Source organism: Oncorhynchus kisutch, linkage group LG20, assembly GCF_002021735.2.
Source record: "Oncorhynchus kisutch isolate 150728-3 linkage group LG20, Okis_V2, whole genome shotgun sequence".
Lineage (NCBI taxonomy): Eukaryota > Metazoa > Chordata > Actinopteri > Salmoniformes > Salmonidae > Oncorhynchus > Oncorhynchus kisutch.
In genome coordinates this window covers 38,169,531-38,189,961 of record NC_034193.2, presented here as the reverse complement: position 1 = coordinate 38,189,961, position 20,431 = coordinate 38,169,531, and the positions used below count along the sequence as shown (strand labels likewise).

Sequence of the window (20,431 nt, the reverse complement as noted above, 5' to 3'; positions counted from 1 at the left end):
CACACACACTTGCCATATGCCTCAGTGGAATGTGCCTGCCACTTCTAATTATCGCAGAAGAAAAAAACTATCGTCCGGTTTTAATTTGGGTAACATCATTGGCTTGCAGGTCTGTCTGAAATGCAAATATTCTATAATTATGCCAATGTAAAAAAGAGCCAAACTTGTCAACAGATGTGGTGGAATATTAATTCTCATATTTTTACATATCAGATGAGTGTTTTTAATCACTCAAACGCATAATCACCCTAATGACACGAAGAGATAACAAAATGATTATTATTCTCATCAAACGCTGTCTAAAACATACAGTAGGGAAAAGGTGAAGAGGACCTTTACTACTAGATGAGTGACGGTGTAATGAGGTGAAACCATGCTCCCGAGCTAATGACTAGCCTTGGCTTTAGCTCACGAGCTAGCAGTCTTGTGACACACGAGAGACCCTGCTTCGAACCCTGGTTGGAACCATACTGAAACAGCCATTTGAAACGCAGCTATTCAATATAAACTAATGTTCCAAATGTTTCAGAAGGGCCAGTGAGGTGTGTCCGTCTCTTACTCAGTTTAGGCCAAAGTCAGACATGCCATTATGTAGCCCGATTGCACTTCAAGCTGAAAGCGCCAATAAATGCTAAGCATTTACTTGATTATTAATTGTCAGACTTTGATGATGTTGGTCCATTGTTTTGAGGCTGACAGAAACAGTGAAGACAGTGGCTTGGATTGGTCTAGCTGTAATTGTTGCTGCCGGTCTTCAGAGCACATGTTCAGGTTTACTTGATGTACAGGTTCATTTGATCACTCTGTTGTTGCAGATCATTTTCCTGCCCTGCAGGAAATGCAAACTTGTTGTGTATTAGAGATTTAAAAAGGCTTTTAAAGTTAAGTAATTTACACTTTAAAACGAAAAAATGGATCAACCAAAATGTCCATGAATTATAATCCAATTCACATTTCCTGTTACTTGCAGGAATATTTTCTTACATTTACATTTTTGTCATTTAGCAGACACAATAGTGAGTACATACATTCCGGCTGTGAGAAACTGGTCAAGTGAAGATATGACATGCAGGTGTCGGCGTTTGAATTTAGTTTGCACCGCACCCACACTTTCCTGTCTCTCTTCACTATCTCTGTCATGTAAAAACAAAAACAAACAAAAACAAACAAAAAAAGGCATAAACACGTTTGGGAGTGATGAGGATAGTGAAGGGAAGGGCTCGGCCATACGATCTCACAGTGGGTTACATTACGGCATGTCGCCACTACTACCAAAGTCACACCTGGATGAGGAATCTCGAGAACCGGCTGGTTCATCATTCGGACAGGATTTAGCCGGGTGACCAATATACCCTCATACCGAATTATTTATTTCATTATTTATCTCTTTCTACAATTACAATATGAATGCAGTACTTTCCCCAAACAGGAAATCAAAGAAGATAATGCAAATGTATAAATAAATCAGCAGCAATAACAACATATGAACTGTAATCCCCTCATCTTCTCTGTTTGGTGTTCTTGCATTGTAAATGCAAGAACACCAAATCTGGACCCTCAATCTGGACCCTCTCTTTCTAAAATTATCAGCCAAAATTGTTGCACCCCCTATTACTAGCCTGTTCCAACCTCTCTTTCATATCGTCTGAGATCCCCAAAGATTGGAAAGCTGCCGCGGTCACCCCCCTCTTCAAAGGGGGAGACACTCTAGACCCAAACTTTTATAGACCTATATCCATCCTGCCCGGCCTTTCTAAAATCTTCAAAAGCCAAGTTAACAAACAGATCACCGACCATTCCATCGTACCTCCATCACCTCCACTATGCAATCAGGTTTCCGAGCTGGTCATGGGTGAACCTCAGCCACGCTCAAGGTCCTAAACTATATTATAACCGCCATCGATAAAAGACAGCACTGTGCAGCCGCCTTCATTGACCTGGCCAAGGCTTTCGACTCTGTCAATCACCACATTCTTATCGGCAGACTCAATAGCCTTGGTTTCTCAAATGACTGTCTCGCCTGGTTCACCAACTACTTCTCAGATAGAGTTCAGTGTGTCAAATTGGAGGGCCTGTTTTCCGGACCTCTGGCAGTCTCTATGGTGGTGCCACAGGCTTCAATTCTCTGACTCTTTTCTCTGAATATATCAATGATGTTGCTCTTGCTGCACAGCACTCTCTGATCCACCGCTATGCAGACGACACCATTCTGTATACATCTGGCCCTTCTTTGGACACTGTGTTAACAAACCTCCAAACGAGCTTCGATGCCATCCGTGGCCTCCAACTGTTTTTAAATGCTAGTAAAACTAAATGCATGCTCTCCAACCGATTAATGCCCGCACCCGCCTGTCCGACTAGCATCACTACTCTGGACAGTTCTGACTTAGAATATGTGGACAATTACAAATACCTAGGTGTCTGGTTAGACTGTAAACTCTCCAATCCAAGATCAAATCCAGAATCGGCTTCCTATTTCGCAACGAAGCCTCCTTCACTTATGGTGCCAAACATAACCTCGTAAAACTGACTATCCCACCGATCCTTGACTTCGATGACATTTACAAAATAGCCTCCAGCACTCTACTCCAGCAAACTGGATGCAGTCTATCACAGTGCCATCAGTTGTCACCAAAGCCCCATATATTGCCCACCACTGGGACCTGTATGCTCTCGTTTGGCTGGCCCTCACTACATATTTGTCGCCAAACCCACTGGCTACAGCTCATCTATAAGTATTTGCTAGGTAAAACCCCGCCTTATCTCAGCTCACTGGTCCTGATAGCAACACCCACCTGTAGCACACGCTCCCAATGACTGAAACTAATTGCAAAAATCACTGAAGCTGGAGTCTTATATCTCCCTCTCTAACTTTAAGCATCAGGTGTCTGAGCAGCTTACCTGTACACAGCCAATCTGTAAATAGCACACCCAACTACCTCATCCCCATATTGTTATGTATCCTCTTGCTCTTTTGCACCCCAGTCTCTACTTGCACATTCATCTTCTGCACATCTATCACTCCAGTGTTAATGCTAAATTGTAATTATTTCACCTCTATGGCCTATGTATTGCCTTACCTCCCTACTCTTCTGCATTTGCACACACTGTACATAGATTTTTCTATTGTGTTATTGACTGTCCGTTTGTTTATGTGTAACTCTGTGTTGTTGTTTTGTGGCACTGCTTTGCTTTATTTTGGCCAGGTCACAGTTGTAAATGAGAACTTGTTCTCAACTGGCCTACCAGTACCTCAGACAACCTGTTTCAATAAGTGTGCCGATATCTGCATAACATTTACCATGGTTAACAACACTAAAAACTATGTAAATGGGGCAGAAAAAAACAACATTTTGTCTTCCACCTGATGTTAGATTTGGAGAAGCATTAATAGGCTAGGTCACAGGCCTCATTTGCATATACTTCGAAAAAAAATAAACTGTCGGGATCAGCATTAATTCCAGCGCCGGATTACATAAAACATTGACTCGCAAAAGCCAAGGAATACTAAGGAACGCCTCTCCGCCAGTCTCTCTGATGTCAGAAAGGGTTGGGAGAAATAACAGCCCGCATTGCCATGTGCCAGCTAAGTAGGGCATGTCGGGAGCTACCGCCGCCAGCTTTCAGAACTCTCCTTTTCCAAGGGGGCGAAATGCTGCTTTCAAGCTCTCCCTCTGAAAACGATGTCGAGATCACAGAGTTGCGGAGATAAAGCACCTGCGTTTCAACTCCCTCACCTCCATCCCCTTCCCTCCTGCGCCCCACCCCCACTGGAGTCGCAACATTAAACTTTAATGAAGACAGACAGGGCAACAGAGGTAATATGGAGCTGCGCTGCCCGGTCCCTGGCTGGTTGCAGTGCAATGCTGAGCAGCCAAAGTTCAGCAGTGCAGCCTTGAAGTCATTCTGGTACCCAGTGTATATAGCCAAGTTATCATTACTCATTAGTACTTTTCTTAATGTGTTAATACTTTTCTATTATTTCTATCTTCATTGTCGGGAAGGGCCCGTAAGTAAGCATTTCACTGTTAGTTACACTTGTTGTTTACAAAGCATGTGGCAAATAACATTTGATTTGATTTGCGTTGAGAGAGTTGCCAGACTGGCCGCTGCATGGTTATAAAGGGGGTTTCAAGGAAGAGGGTGGCCACAGGCCAGACAACATCCAACACCACGTACAGTGCCTTCGGAAAGTATTCCAAAGTATTCAGACCCCTTGACTTTGTCCACATTTTGTTACGTTACAGGATTTTCTAAAATGAATAAAATACATTTTTCCCTCATCAATCTACACACAATATCCCATAATTACAAAGCGAAAACAGTTTTTAAAAACATTTTTGCAACTGTATAAAAAAATAACAGAAATACCTTATTTACATAACTATTCAGACACTTTGCTATGAGACTCGAAATTAAGCCCAGGTGCATCTTGTCCATTGATCATCCTTGACATGTTTCTACAACTTGATTGGAGTCCACCTGTGGTAAATTCAATTGATTAGACGTGATTTGGAAAGGCATACACTTGTCTATGCAAGGTCCCACAGTTGACAGTGCATGTCAGAGCAAAAACTAAGCCATGAGGTCGAAGGAATTGTCTGTAGAGCTCCAAGACAGGATTGTGTCGATGTACAGATCTGGGGAAGGGTACCAAAAAAATGTCTGCAGCCTTGAAGGTCACCAAGAACACAGTGGTCTCCATCATTCTTAAATAGAAGAAGTTTGGAACCACCAAGACTGTTCCTAGAGCTGGCCGTCCAGCCAAACTGAGCAATAGGGGGAGAAGGGCCTTGGTCAGGGAGGTGACCAATAACCCGATGGTCACTCTGACCGAGCTCCAGAGTTCCTCTGTGGAGATGGAAGAACCTTCCAGACGGACAACCATCTCTGCAGCACTCCACCAATCAGGCCTTTATGGTAGAGTGGTCAGATGGAAGCAACTCCTCAGTAAAAGGCACATGACAGCCCACTTAGAGTTTCCCAAAAGGCAACTAAAGGACTCTCAGACCATAAGAAACAAGATTCTCTGGTCTGATGAAACCAAAATGTTACTCTTTGGCCTGAATGCCAAGCGTCACATCTGGAGGAAACCTGGCACCATCCCTGTGGTGAAGTATGGTTGTGGCTGCATCATGCTGTGGGGATGTTTTTCAGCGGCAGGGACTGGGAGACAAGTCAGGGTCAAGGGAAAGATGAACGGAGCAAATTACAGGGAGATCCTTGATGAAAACCTGCTCCAGAGCGCTCAGGACTTCAGATTGGGGCGAAGGTTCACCTTCCAACAGGACAACAACCCTAAGCACACAGCCAAGACAATGCAGAATGTCTATGAGTGGCCCAGCCAGAGCCCGGACTTGAACCCGATCAAACATCTCTGGAGAGACCCAAAAATAGTTATGCAGTAACGCTCCCCATCCAACCTGACACAGCTTGAGAAGATCTGCAGAGAAGAATGGGAGGAACTTGCCAAATACAAGTGTCACGCCCTGACCTTAGTATTTTTTGTTTTCTTTATTATTTTGGTTAGGTCAGGGTGTGACATGGGTGATATGTGTGTTTTTGTCTTATTCTAGGGTGTTTGTACTATCTAGGGTTTTTTGTAGATTTATGGGGTTGTTTTCATCTAGGTGTTTATGTTGGTCTATGGTTGCCTAGATTGGTTCTCAATTTGAGGCAGGTGTTTATCGTTGTCTCTGATTGGGAACCATATTTAGGCAGCCATATTCTTTGGGTATTTTGTGGGTTATTGTCTATGTTATGTTGCACGTTAGCACATTGTTTATATAGCGGTCACGTTCATCTTATTCGATTTTATTGTTTTTGTTCTTCGTGTTCTTCGTGTTGTTCATTAATAAAGAAGAATGTATTCTAACCACGCTGCGCTTTGGTCTACTCCATATGACGATCGTGACAACAAGTGTGCCAAGCTTGTAGCTTCATACCCCAAAAGACTCGAGGCTGTAATCCCTGCCAAAGGTGCTTCAACAAAGTACTGAGTAAAGGGTCTAAATACTTATGTAAATGTTATATTTCAGTTTTTTTTTTCTATACATTTGCAAAAATGTAGTCATTATGGGGTATTGTGTGTAGATTGATGGGGATTAAACATTTTTTTTTAATCAATTTTAAAATAAGACTGTAACGTAACAAAATGTGGAAAAAGTCAAGGGGTCTGAATACTTTCCCAATGCACTGTATATCATAGCAGCCCTTGCTAATGTTACCATTGAATTGCTGTAGAACCATTTTTGGTGTACCAGTATTACCTCAATAGATTTTCAATGTTTCTTTGTTAGGACTGGCACCATTGAAAATGGCCAATGGCCACAAAAACCACTGTATGTATATAATAAACACAAGTCAGGAAACAACATTTCCTATAAGTGAAATGCACTGCAATTTTACATCTAGGCATTGCTTTGTAGGTGTGTAGGCTAGGAAACATTGAATAATAGTTCAAAGAAAAGAAGCTCTCTCTCACTGCTCTTGCAGAGTATCACTTATTTATTGAATGCCGACATTTCAAGCTTCACAACCATCAACAGAGATCTTAACCAGTATTTCCTTGAACATCATCATGTCAGTCTTGGAAGGGTGACCTGACTCTGACCCACCCTATTCCCCGTGTCTCACAGCAGTGGTTTGATCAAGCTCTAGCTTAATGGAACTTGGGGCATACTCTGGCTATGACGCTGCAACTACTGCTGTACTGTGTTCATGGGAGGGAGAGAGGGATAGAGAGAGGGATAGAGAAAGGGAGGGAGGGAAAAGGAGATGGAGAACGAGAGGAAGGGAGAGGCCTAAGACAGACGGGGAGGCCTCTGCAAAAGAGAGGGCGAGTTGGACAGAGAGAAACACAGCCTTATCCTGGTAATGAGGAAAGTCGGTCAACAAAGCCACCCGCAAAAATCCTATCCCTCTACTCTCCCTCTACTACAGTCGTCTGTTAATGTTTGCCTTTTCAATTGTTTGCACAGTGATTTCCAATGGGAATACGCTTCACAGCACAAGCCTCTGAGTTCTTGTTACACTCTTCAATTGGACAGTAGTACTGTTTTCGTGTTTTAGGTACAATAGCTTTAGGCGATCTCAATTTTACAGACATCTTCACCAACTAGGTTTCAAAATGTGTATTTTTGTGGCATTACACCTGTAGCCTGGTCCTAGATCTCTTTGTGCTGTCATGCCATAGCACTAGAAGCACGGCCATAGCACTAGAAGCGCGGCCATAGCACTAGAAACACGGCCATAGCACTAGAAACACGGCCATAGAACTAGAAGCACGGCCATAGCACTAGAAGCCTGGCCATAGCACTAGAAGCACAAAATGTTGACTACATATTAATTTAAAATGTAAATATCTCTTTTTAAAGTCATCCCCTCCCCACCTTACTCGACTTTCCCAAAATAAGTCTATTTAACACAGGTATGTTCTTAGAATTCCGATATCGCTAACAGAATTTGTGTTATTAGCAATTTTAAGAGGACATGTCATTTTTTTCCCCGGAGCATCAAATCCTCTTACAGAGTCACACGAAGGTAAGATGTTTTGATTTCTATATAGCATCAGAAAGAGCAGATTCCAGTTTCCAAAACAATAACCTTTGAAAATAAGTCTCAAAATGTAAGAGATTAGCTCTATTTCAAAATATCCCTTTTCCAAGAATAACCACTGTTCCATGCACTACACATATGAGCATGTGGTAGCAGATAGCCTACAGTAAACTAATGAAAATGCTATTGTGTTCTTTGAAATATATATATATTTTTTATTCTAATGTTACCCAATACCTTCATAAACACAACCAAATAGCATATATGATAGCATATATGATATGTATCTATTACACTGTTTGAATGTTGCAGTCAAAATGAATGCTCATTGGCTGAGAGTGGGGTCCCTCGAGACCCTGCTTTTCTAGTGATAGGAGTTGGCTACAGAGCACAAACAGTTCTGGGATTAGACTGCTATACCTCTTTTTCCCTACTGATTTGGGAGCAATATAAAATTATATCAAATAGAAAATATTGACAGTGTCCACAGAAAGGCATTCACAGCGGGCATAGCTGCCTCACTGCCTCAGTGCTTGACACTTATGGGGCCAGCTAAGCTCCTGGAGGAAAAGGAAGAGAGGATAGATCGAGAGACTGAAAGAGAATGGGGACAGGTGGAGAATTTTGTTTCAGGCCTCGGCTGAGTTTAATTTATAAGCTCCTAAGTGACTCCTGATAACATCAGCACAGTGGGAATCTTCTTAAGAGCCTGTCAGCAGGGTAGAAGAAGAAGAAGAAGAAGAAGAAGAAGAAGAAGAAGAAGAAGAAGAAGAAGAAGAAGAAGAAGAAGAAGAAGAAGAAGAAAAAGAAGAACAAGAACAAGAACAAGAACAAGAACAAGAACAAGATAGAACTGACGATAATTAAACTTACGTCTCGGATTCACTTCAAACACCACCCTGGGAGCATTAAGCCTTTCCACTACAGCTCAATGAATTTAGGAGAGACAGAGAGAGAAAGACAGACAGACAAACAGACAGAGAGAGAGAGAGAGAGATAGACAGAGAGGGACAGACAGACAGACAGAGAGAGAGACAGACAGAGAAAGACAGACAGACAGACAGAGAGAGAGAGACAGACAGACAGACAGACAGACAGACAGACAGAGAGAGAGAGAGACAGACAGAGAGAGACAGAGAGAGAGGTAAAGAGAGAGAGAGAGCCACAACCACTTTAAAATAAACCATCTTGCCATCTTCAGCATCTGTCGTAGGTAGTAGTATTTCTTCAGAGGTCAACAGGTGCTTGCTTTGTAACTACCTTGTGGGGGAATGTGGAAAACAAGCTGAGAGAACAGGACAACACACAGATGTGTTCTTCAGCCTTGACAGTGTTGATTGCTGGTTTGTCAAACATGAAACCCTTGGAGTTTCCTTTATCTCATCTCAAATGTAGTTTTTTTTTGTTTCTAACGATTGCCTATCCTTGATACTCATCTTTATGACAGGATAAAAGCATACGATTTGAGATTTTATATTGACCGAAGACAACACTGGATCACTTTCAATGCAAATCGGCATACTTTATACAGGTACAGGCCAAGACAAAGACTGGTTGGTATACTTCAGTCTGCCTCAGGCTGACAGGATGTCAGAAGGAGGCAGAGACAGAGGGTTCAGCCCATCTTTGAGAAATGGGCAATTCTACGGTAACAGAATGACACTGAGACTCTGACTTTTCCACTTTAAAAGTATGCCAAACAGAAACCATTGATTGCAAAGTTAAACAAACCATACAACTTTAGGGCTTTCCACAGAAAATGTGATAAAAACACATTTACTTTGAAAACAGTGCAGAGTAACATAATGTCGTTAACATTTTCCTCCGTTTATTATGTGGCCACATTTTCCGCCAATTTTTTTAAAATAATGTATCTAATCCGAATGAATATCCAAAGATGTCTGCAGAAAGAATGGGGTGTCAGCTATGATAATGCACCTCGAGCTTGAAAAAAATCTATTTTGGTTATTGACTTTCAGTAAGTGAAATGGATTAACGTCCAGTAACAAAATGATGGTAGCAGAGTGACATCGTATGTCCCTCCCTGATCTGTACTATACAGAGATGCATGGTGATGTATCCTGAATAGGTACAAAAATGTAGAACAATGATATATGCTCCTTTGCAGGTTTGGGTATTATTCTACACACTAACTATTACTATAATGAGCTCAGCCCCCAAATAATACCAAATTTGGTTGGTCCGAACCGGACCAAAACAGTGCCAATCACTATGTTTCACAAGTTTGGACATCACAGTACAGCACAGTAGAGTACAGTACAGTAGAGTTCAGTACAGTACAGTATAGTACAGTACAATGCAGTAAATTATACTGTACTTTAGTGTGCTCTACTGTACTGTAATAAACCCTACTCTACTGTACAGTACAATATGGTACTTGATTGTACTGACCAATACTATACTGCACTTTTTTTAAATGGAGCCAATTTGTTTTCTGCACTTTTATTTCCATGACTGATCAAAACTGGTTTTCTCATGGCTCTCGCTTGTCTCTCTGCAGCAGACATATGGTGAGCAATATGTTTGGAACATCGAATCGCAATAAAATCACAGTATGGAATTGCAATACATATATAATTGTGAAAATCGCAATACACATTGTATTGGCACCTAAGTATCATGATAATATCATATCGTGAGGTCCCTGGTAATTCTCAGCCCTAAGTATCAATAAGAGCTGGAAGGGGGTGACATTAACTGGAGAGAGTGTAAGTTGTCCAGACTGTTTTCACACTCCTGGTTTAACCATGAGACAGAAGGAGAAAGAAAACAGTTATGAGCTGAACATAACAGTGGAAGGAAGGACAGTAGCAGGTAACCCAAAGGTGATTTGTGACTACTATGAATTTCCATTGTAGCCAATTCAGTTGCAGTTTCTGTTACTGATTTGGTGACAGAATAACTTGCTTTAATCACTTAATAAATCGTAAAACCACTATAAATAATGAGTAGGTCTACCTTTACTTGTAACTTCTGTGAACATTCATTATCCTCCCTCACTAGGAAGAGAAATTAGAACATTTTCTCATGGCTCTCGCTTGTCTCTCTGCAGCAGACATATGGTGAGCAATATGTTTGGAACATCGAATCGCAATAAAATCACAGTATGGAATTGCAATACATATATAATTGTGAAAATCGCAATACACATTGTATTGGCACCTAAGTATCATGATAATATCATATCGTGAGGTCCCTGGTAATTCTCAGCCCTAAGTATCAATAAGAGCTGGAAGGGGGTGACATTAACTGGAGAGAGTGTAAGTTGTCCAGACTGTTTTCACACTCCTGGTTTAACCATGAGACAGAAGGAGAAAGAAAACAGTTATGAGCTGAACATAACAGTGGAAGGAAGGACAGTAGCAGGTAACCCAAAGGTGATTTGTGACTACTATGAATTTCCATTGTAGCCAATTCAGTTGCAGTTTCTGTTACTGATTTGGTGACAGAATAACTTGCTTTAATCACTTAATAAATCGTAAAACCACTATAAATAATGAGTAGGTCTACCTTTACTTGTAACTTCTGTGAACATTCATTATCCTCCCTCACTAGGAAGAGAAATTAGAACATTTCTTAAAGATATGTGGGGTTTTGGTAACAGAATGACAAGACTAGACTATATTTCTTAAACTTACTGGAGGCAAACCATTATGGCAAAACTAAATATAGATGATATCAGTTGGCAGGGGTCTTTACTTCAACATCATTGTCTTTTTATATATTTCTAATAGATTTTAAAACTGTTTCTGCTAGATGTTTTTTAAGACCCCTTTTCCATCTGTTTAACCAGAAATCAAAGCCTTTGCTTATTCCAAATGTAGAGACATTTATATATGCCTTCATTTCTCAAAAGTATCGGCTCTTAGCTTTCATTTGACACCCAATTTGATGTGCTCCTATGAACTTCTCATGTTAGTGCTCATGGGTCTTTTACATGGAAATGCCCAAATCTAGTTTACGAAGTAGACCAGACAGTGGTAACCTAGCCTGGTCCTAGATGTGTTTACGCGATCTAGAATAGAATAGAATAACATTTAGCAGAAATATAAATACAAGGAAGGCAGTCAAACTAATTTACAGTAAAATAATTACACGTGTACAGGGGAAAATATTTGTTTCTAGTGTTTGATTTAATGTCCATATTTAGTATGGATATTGGAATATAGTCCCAGTCAAAGTTCACCCAGAGCTGTGCCACCCAGGTCCACACTGAAGCTAATTTCTTCGCCAAACGGCCATAGTCCTATCTCCGAAAGCAGGTTCCATGCAGCCCAAAGCTGAGGCTTTCGTCACACTGGTATGAGCAAACATTTGTAACATGCTAATATTTTGTGGAAATGATTAATTCCGAGCCACAAAATGCAAAAATTGCTTTGTTTTTTTGCCCACAAATGCCAAACGGTTATACACTGAAACCCAATGAGGGACTGTGTCTTCCTCCCAAATGGGACCCTATTCCCTATATAGTTCACTACTTTTGACCAGGGTCCATATGGCTCTGGTCAAAAGTAATAAATTATAAAGGGAATATTTTGCCATTTGGGACTCGTACAATGACTCAGAGATTCATCCCGGCATCTGAACAAAGCTTTGCCGCGCACCCAGATGTTTATCAGCCAGGGCCCTTGGCTTTATGAGATAGTGCCTAGCGTTGCGCCAGTAGTGGCATTACTACCATCCAAGAGACCACAATGTAATTCCCTCTTTGCATATGCCAATGGGATACGATTAAGAATGCAAACTGCACTTCAAACTATCTCTCCCTATCAAACACACCAACGAGCCACATTGCTAGGCACGTAATAAACATGTTAATGTTCTGTTTGGCCACGATAAAGCCTACCGCCTAGGCTCTTTCGATGTGCTTGTCTGGCTCCATTCCAAATGGCACCCTATTCCTTATATAATGCACTACTTTTGACCAGGGCCTTGATATGCAGCCTCTGTCACTGCCCAAACTGAGGAGATATACTGAGGAGATATACTGAGGAGATATTGTTCCAAAGCTAAGTAAGAGATTGATATACCAATAAAAGTGTAGCGAATTAAACCATATCGGAAGTCTCCACATCCACCTTCCTTGTGTCAATAAAAAATGATAGACAATCCGTTACCAGAGGGTACTGGTGATAATCCGTTAACAGGCAGGCTATTAAAAGAGGAGCAGAGGTAACCGTAACAACGTGCTACTGTTAAACACATGAGAGGGTGTGATGTCATATGTTATGCCATGGTGGGAAATTGTTTCCCCTTGATTGGACTCTTATTGATAATCCTTTAATGGACAATCTATCAAAAGAGGTAGGGAGACAAACATGTTACCATGCTACTGTTGAACACAGACGAGGTGTGTGATGTATAAAAGCACGCCAAAGAGGAAGAGTGTTCCCTCTTGATTGGACTTTTTCTTAAATGACCAAATGACCATCAAGGCAAAGTACACAAAAATCTATTTAATTTTATTAACCCTTATTTTACGAGGTAGGTTGACTAAGAATACATTATCATATTACAGCAACAGCTTGGGGAAGGGATATCCAATATCCAAGATTGAGAATATTTGGGCCAGGTTTATAGACACAGATTAGGTCTAGTCTTGGACTAAAAAGCCCTTTCAATTGAAAATCTCCATTTAGAATGCTTTTTACTCCAGGACTAGGCCACACATATTTAAAATTCATGTTTAATTCATTTAGACTGTGGGTCTTTAAGAAATGCCAGGACGGACACAAAGGTACTGGTCCACAGTTTGCACAAGAGTGTGTGTTTTCGGTTGATTGGACGAGTGACAGCACTGTCTGTGACTTCACAGGGAGCAGCGAAGGTCTAATACGTCCAGATAAGCAGTGCTCAACCAGTACTCACTCTGTATTCAAATGGTTACATTTCTCTTACAGCTCTCTCTGGAGATGGACCTGATGCAGCATGTGTGATTTGGAATCCTGAGCAAACCCTCCTGTATTTTTCATAAAGGATCCTAGACCACAAATCTACATATAGAATACCATGGGGTTTGAAGTCTATTTCAGCATGTGGATAAACATATGTGTTCATACTTATGTAGATAACCATGTTTAATACTTATTTATGAGGATAATATTATGTTGTGACTGTGAATGTGGGTACATCCTAGCATCTCTGTCATCCTCTTTGGTGAAACAACGTTAGCCTTGGGTGAGAAATGGGATATGGTTCTTCACAGTGACATTCTTCCAAATAAAACATATCTTAAGCCCCAGTTCAAAGCGTTTGTCTAAATGTGGTTAAGCAAAGACACCCACGGATACATTGCTTCCGGGGACAGTCTCTAAATTGATGATGAACGCTGATAACCTGCGTATTATTTGTCTCATTATTATTGAGACAAAATAGATTTCAAGCCGCCAGAATGTCGGGGACACGAATGTAAAATCAAATTACGGGGTAACGAAGTTAAATAGCGTGCTTCGTTCGGTTGAGAGCTCCCAAGTCTTGTGTTTTGATAGACATGAGCTACTGTACACAGCTCCACACACGTTCTATAGTCTATATTCTTTCATCTTTCATTTGTATTTTGTATGCTTTCTAAAGAACATTTCTTGACTCTGGCATAATATATTTGACACAAACCTAAATTGTCATTATTGGAAATCAGTCCATAAATAATCAAGAAGCTTTAAGATTCTCAGAACTGCGGCTGGATCATTGGCCCATCTGCCAATCCTAGTCCAAAAAGTTTATTGAAGACTGTCACTTTGCCCAATAAATGTATGAGAGATCGGAAACACTGACTTTTTTATTTTATATGGTCACTTTCTTTTTCCAAGCCAAGCATCTAAGGAACGTAAGACAATGAGCAATGCTATGTCTACACCCACCTTTCTTCCAGACTCATATTTTGTTTGTGACCACCGGGCCCGGTTTTCCCCGGTGGTCCCCGTAGCATCCTCTTCGTCTCCTAGCAGCCCCGCGGAAGCTGTATCTGAATCCTCCCCCTCCTCCACATCCATCGTCTTGAGACGCTTAGGTGCTCTCTCGTATTCCCCTTCCTCGTATTCCTCAATGAGAGACATTGTTGATGAATATAATTATTTGTTGGTTTTAGATGTATTCACCACCTGAGAAATTAATCACAAAAAAGCAGTCCAGAGAGTTGCATGCATGTGGCTCTACGATAAAATGTCGACCAAGCGAACCTGAATTCTGACAGCTGTGCGCAATTGACGGCAATGTCACCCCCCAATACGCCCCCTTGTGCGTGCGTCTTCACTCTTTTGTTCACATTGCAGATTTCTTTCCATTGGACAACCTTTGCATCTCTTCTGAACACAGTCGTTGATTGGCTATGGGGGTTATGCGTAAAAAGCGAAGATACGACAGAAGCTTCTGTATCGCGAGCCACAGTCTGTACTCTACGTGCATACCATCAAAGAGTGGGTTACTAGGCCCAATTAAAAGGGAAACAATGAAGCAAATGTATCCCATGACACTTTACATTTTAGTCATTTAGGAGATGCTCTTATTTACAGCAGCAATTATAGTTAAGTGACCGACCTCCACAGTCAGCTCGGGGACTTCGAACCAGCAAACTTTCAGTTACTTGCCCAATGCTCTTAACAGCTACACTACCTGCCGCCCTACTTTCACATGCAAATAGCACTTAATTTCTACAAGCAATCCATAGGCTATTAATCAATTACTATTCTGTTATTACAATGTAATAGTAAGGTACTATTAGACTTCGAACTATATAATAGTTTTTTCAACAAATTATTATTAAGTTCCACAGCCTTTTTGTTGGTTTACTCAACTTTTCAGTCCAAGTGTTAGGCCTACCTGAACACAAAAAAAATGATTTGGTGCACATTTATCTCCCCAAATGTATTTGGGCATCTTACCTAAAAAAGGCTGTGGAACCAGCAGGGCCGGCTTAATGCAAGGGCTTACTGGGGCCGAAGCCCCTGGGCCCAGGCCCGTGGGGGGCCCAAGAGGCAACAATTTTGAATTTAAATAAATATATACAGTACCAGTCAAAAGTATGGACACACCTACTCATTCCAGGGGGTTTCTTTATTTGTACTATTTTCTACATTGTAGAATTATAGTGAAGACATGAAAAGTATCAAATAACACATATGGAATCATGTAGTAACCAAAAAAGTGTTACACAAATCAAAATGTATTTTTATTTGAGATCCTTCAAAGTAGCCACCCTTTGCCTTGATGACAGCTTTGCACAATCTTGGCATTCTCTCAACTAGCTCATGAGGTAGTCACCTGGAATGCATTTAATTTAACAGGTGTGCCTTGTTAAAAGTTAATTAGTGGAATTTCTTTCCTTCTTAATGCATTTGAACCAATCAGTTGTGTTATGACAAGGTAGGGTTGGTATACAGAAGATAGCTCTATTTGGTAAAATACCAAGTCCATATTATGGCAGGAACAGCTCAAATAAGCAACGAGAAACAACAGTCCGTCATAAGACATGAAGGTCAGTCAATCCAGAAAATTTCAAGAACTTTGAACATTTCTTCAAATGCAATCACAAAAACCATCAAGCGCTGTGATGAAACTGGCTCTCATGAGGACCGCCACAGGAAAGGAATCCTCTGCTGCAGAGGATACGTTCATTAGAGTTACCAGCCTCAGAAATCAACAATTAACTGCACCTCAGATTGCAACCCAAATAAATGCTTCACAAAGTTCAAGTAACAGACACATCTCAACATCAATTGTTCAGAGGACACTGCGTGAATCAGGCCTTCATGGTTGAATTGCTGCAAAGAAACCACTACTAAAGGATACCAATAATAAGAAGAGACTTGCTTGGGCCAAGAAACACGAGCAATGGACATTAGACATCTGTCCTTTGGTCTGATGAGTCGAAATTTGATATTTGTCTTTGTGAGACACAGAGTAGGTGAACGGATGTGTGATTCCCACCGTGAAGCATGGAGGAGGAGGTGTGATGATGTGGGGGTGCCTTGCTGGTAATGCTGTCAGTGATTTATTAAGAATTCAAAGCACACTTAACCAGCATGGCTACCACAACATTCTGCAGCAATACGCCATCCCATCTGGTTTGCCCTTAGTGGGACTATCATTTGTTTTCCAACAGGACAATGACCCAAAACACACCTCCAGGCTGTGTAAGGGCTATTTGACCAAGAGGAGAGATTGACCAAGAAGATGGAGTGCTGCGTCAGATGACCTTGCCTCCACAATCACCCGACCTGGGGTGAGTTGGACCACAGGGTGAAGGAAAAGCAGCCAACAAGTTTTCAGCAAAGTGGGAACACCCTAAAGACTTTTGGAAAAGTATTCCAGGTGGCTACCTGGCCAAGAGTAGCCAAGAGTGTGCAAAGCTGAGTGTGCAAAGAGTGTGCAAAGCTGCCATCAAGTCAAAGGGTGGCAACTTGGAAGATTCTAAAGTTGAAAATATGTTTTGATTTGTTTAACACTTTCTAAGTTACTACATGATTCCATATGTGTTATTTCATAGTTTTCATGTCTTCACTATAATTCTACAATGTAGAAAAAAAAGTACAAATAAAGAAAGACCCTTGAATGAGTAGGTGTGTCCAAACTTTTGACTGGTACCAGTCATATGTAATGGAAATATATACGGTATCTATTAGGTATACAGTATATGATTTATATTTTTTCACTGCAACCGCCAACCACAGGAAGACTTAGGAGCCCGCTCTCAATGAGTGTAGACAGCCTGCAGCCTGCTGCCACTCTGCTAATCATCATCATCAGGAGAATAGGTAAGGGGCCACATGGGTAACTGGTGGACCCTGCCTTGATTGAGTAATTGATCCAAAAAATATTTTTTAAACAGAATAAATAAATGTGACTTTATCAAATTGCTTCTTCGTGCACGGATTTGTTTACAGGGAATCATGGTGTGCCGGGAAGGGGATTTCTTAACCTGGCAGGGAACTTGTTACACACACAGTGCTTTTAACATATAATGTAAACTTACATATTTGCCACACATGATTACTTTGTGCATGTTCATTTATACAATAATTTGTATTTAACATTTCCTCAACAGGGATTTGAACTAACAACCTCTTGGTTCATGACATTCTGATCTTCCTGCTATGCCACCATTTCTCTTACAATTATCACTTAATCTGACTATTCTCTCATTATTGATTTGATTTACTTTTTTTCTGCAATGTTAGGTTTTTCTGTATAGTCTAATGTTGGTGGGACATATTGCTCTGTTTTAATGTTACTCCTTAATCACTATGATAAATAAAATATATTTTCATGAGTGTACTTTTAACACTGAGATTTACTTTGAAGTGCAAAGTCTAGCAATACAGGTGAAATCAGTAATTGACACAGTTAAAAAGCAGGAAGATTGGAATGCCGTAAACCAAGATGTGGTGATTTCAAATCCAATGTTGAATATGAATCACTGTCTAAATGAACATGCACAATGTAATCATGTATGTAATCATTGCATGTTAAAAGCACTATGGGTGTGTAACTAGTTCCACTAGTTCCACTACCATTTTTAGGTAAAATGCCCAAATAATAATTTGTAGTTGAATGAACATATGACACAATTTGAGCAAACAAATCATTTTAAGTTAAGTTAACTTAATTTTGGCCTACGATTTCTCAAGTTGGAGATAAGTTTGGCCAACACATTTTTTTAGTTCAGGTAACACATGGACTGAAAAGTTGAGTAAGCAAAAAAATGGCTATGGAACCAGTTACTTAATAAAAATGTGTTGAAACAACTAGCTGTTGCATAACAAGTTGCGTAATTTCCATTATAACTATCCTAAAATAAGACCTTTGTAAAATTTGACCATGCCTACTTAGAGTGCTACAGGGTAAAATTGATTTTCTTTCAGGCAAACAATCAAATCCAAACAACATGTATTGAATTACAAATTATACAATGTTTAATTATCTATCAAGCATTTTCAGTTTGACTCTTACTTTAGTAAAACAATTCTTTATTCTTTTGCCTAAAATTACATATCCAAACCTAACTGCCTGTAGATCAAGCCCTGAATAAAGTATATGCATACTATTGGTACCATTTGAAAGGAAACACTTTGAATAATCCTAGTACTGAATATAATGTGTGTAAATATAATCAAGAATTAGAACAATGACTGTCTGTACCATGGTAGAAATGAATGAACTTATAGCCAGACTGGCTAGAAGGCTTATCTACACAAGCTGGCCTTGGCTCGGTCATAAATTATCTTAATAGGGAGAGACGATGTGAGAACCATACAGCCATTGTACTGGAGCGGAGATGACACGGGCTAGTACTAAAACTAATGACGTCATTTTCAGTTTATAACCTGTGGTAAAATGTATAATGGGCAGTACTGAATGAATAAACGCTGCTGATTGACTTTAAGACTGGGCTCTGTCCATTTTATACAAATAAGAGTCATACAAATTCCTATGAATTGACAGAGTGTTTAATTTTAATTGGGTATTAAAACAGAGGAATTTAATTCCTGTAACAATATGTCTATGCCCTGGGAAATGTTCTTGTTACTTACAACCTCATGCTAATCGCATTAGCCTACGTTACTGTAGGACACCAATCCCGAAGAAGTTTTAAACAGGCTAACATTCACAAGGCTGCGGGACCAGACTAATTACCAGGACGTGTACTCTGAGCATGCGCTGACCAATTGGCAAGTGTCTTCACTGACATTTTTTTACCTGTCCCTGACTGAGTCTTTAATACCAACATGTTTCAAGCAGACCACCATAGTCCCTGTGCCCAAGAACACTAAGGTAACCTGCCTAAATGACTACCGACCCGTAGCACTCACGTCTGTAGCCATGAAGTGCTTAGAAAGGCTGGTCATGGCTCACATCAACAACATTATTCCATAAACCCTAGACCCACTCCAATTTACATCCCGCCCCAACAGATCCACAGATGATGCAATCTCTATTGCACTCCAAACTGCCTTTTTCCACCTGGACAAAAGGAACACCTACGTGAGAATGCTATTCATTGACTACAGCTCAGCGTTCAACAACATAGTGCCTTCACAGCTCATCACTAAGCTAAGGACTCTGGGACCTAACACCTCCCTCTGCAACTGGATCCTGGACGTCCTGACAGGCCGCCCCCAGGTGGTAATTGTTGGTAACAACACATCTGTCACAATGATCCTCAACATGGGTGCCCCTCAGGAGTGCGTGCTCAGTTCCCTCCTGTACTCCTTGTTCACCCATGGCAGTGGTAGGCCTGAACACTGACATTGATGAGACAGCCTATAGGGAGGAGGTCAGAGACCTGGCTGTGTGATGCAAGGATAACAACGTCTCCCTTAATGTGATCAAGACAAAGGAGAGGATTGTGGACCACAGGAAAATGAGGACTGAGCACACCCCCATTCTCATTGATGAGGCACTAGTGGAGCCGGTTGAGAGCTTCAAGTTCCTTGGTGTCTACATCAGCAACAAACTATCATGGTTCAAACACACCAAGACGGTCGTGAAGAAGGCATGACCAAACCTCAGGAGACTGAAAACAAACAAAAAAAGTGTGTACGGCGCAGTACATCACTGGGGCCAAGCTTCCTGCCATGCAGGACCTCTATACCAGGCGGTGTCAGAGGAAGGCCCTAAAAATTGTCCAAGAATCCAGCCATAGACTGTTCTCTCTGTTACCGCACGGCAAGCGGTACCGGAGCACCAAGTCTAGTTCCATAAGGCTTCTTAACAACTTCTACCCCCAATCCATAAGACTCCTGAACAGCTAATCAAATGGCTACCCAGACTATTTGCATTGTGTCTCCCCCTTTGTTACATTGCTGCTACTCTCTGGTTATTATCTATGCATAGTCACTTTAACTCTACCTACATA

The 20,431-nt window shown here is 40.9% G+C and overlaps 1 protein-coding gene across 1 annotated transcript in view; it reads right to left on the bottom strand.

The window, feature by feature from the left end:
* The window catches only part of LOC109875535 (heterogeneous nuclear ribonucleoprotein L-like), a 65,083-nt gene extending 50,273 nt beyond the window's left edge, over positions 1-14,810 (bottom strand). The window contains exon 1 of the mRNA XM_020467875.2: positions 14,439-14,810. Coding sequence (XP_020323464.1) covers positions 14,439-14,633 — 195 coding nt within the window. The 5' untranslated portion in view covers positions 14,634-14,810. The remainder of the gene's footprint in view (positions 1-14,438) is intronic.
* Positions 14,811-20,431: the final 5,621 nt, after the last annotated feature.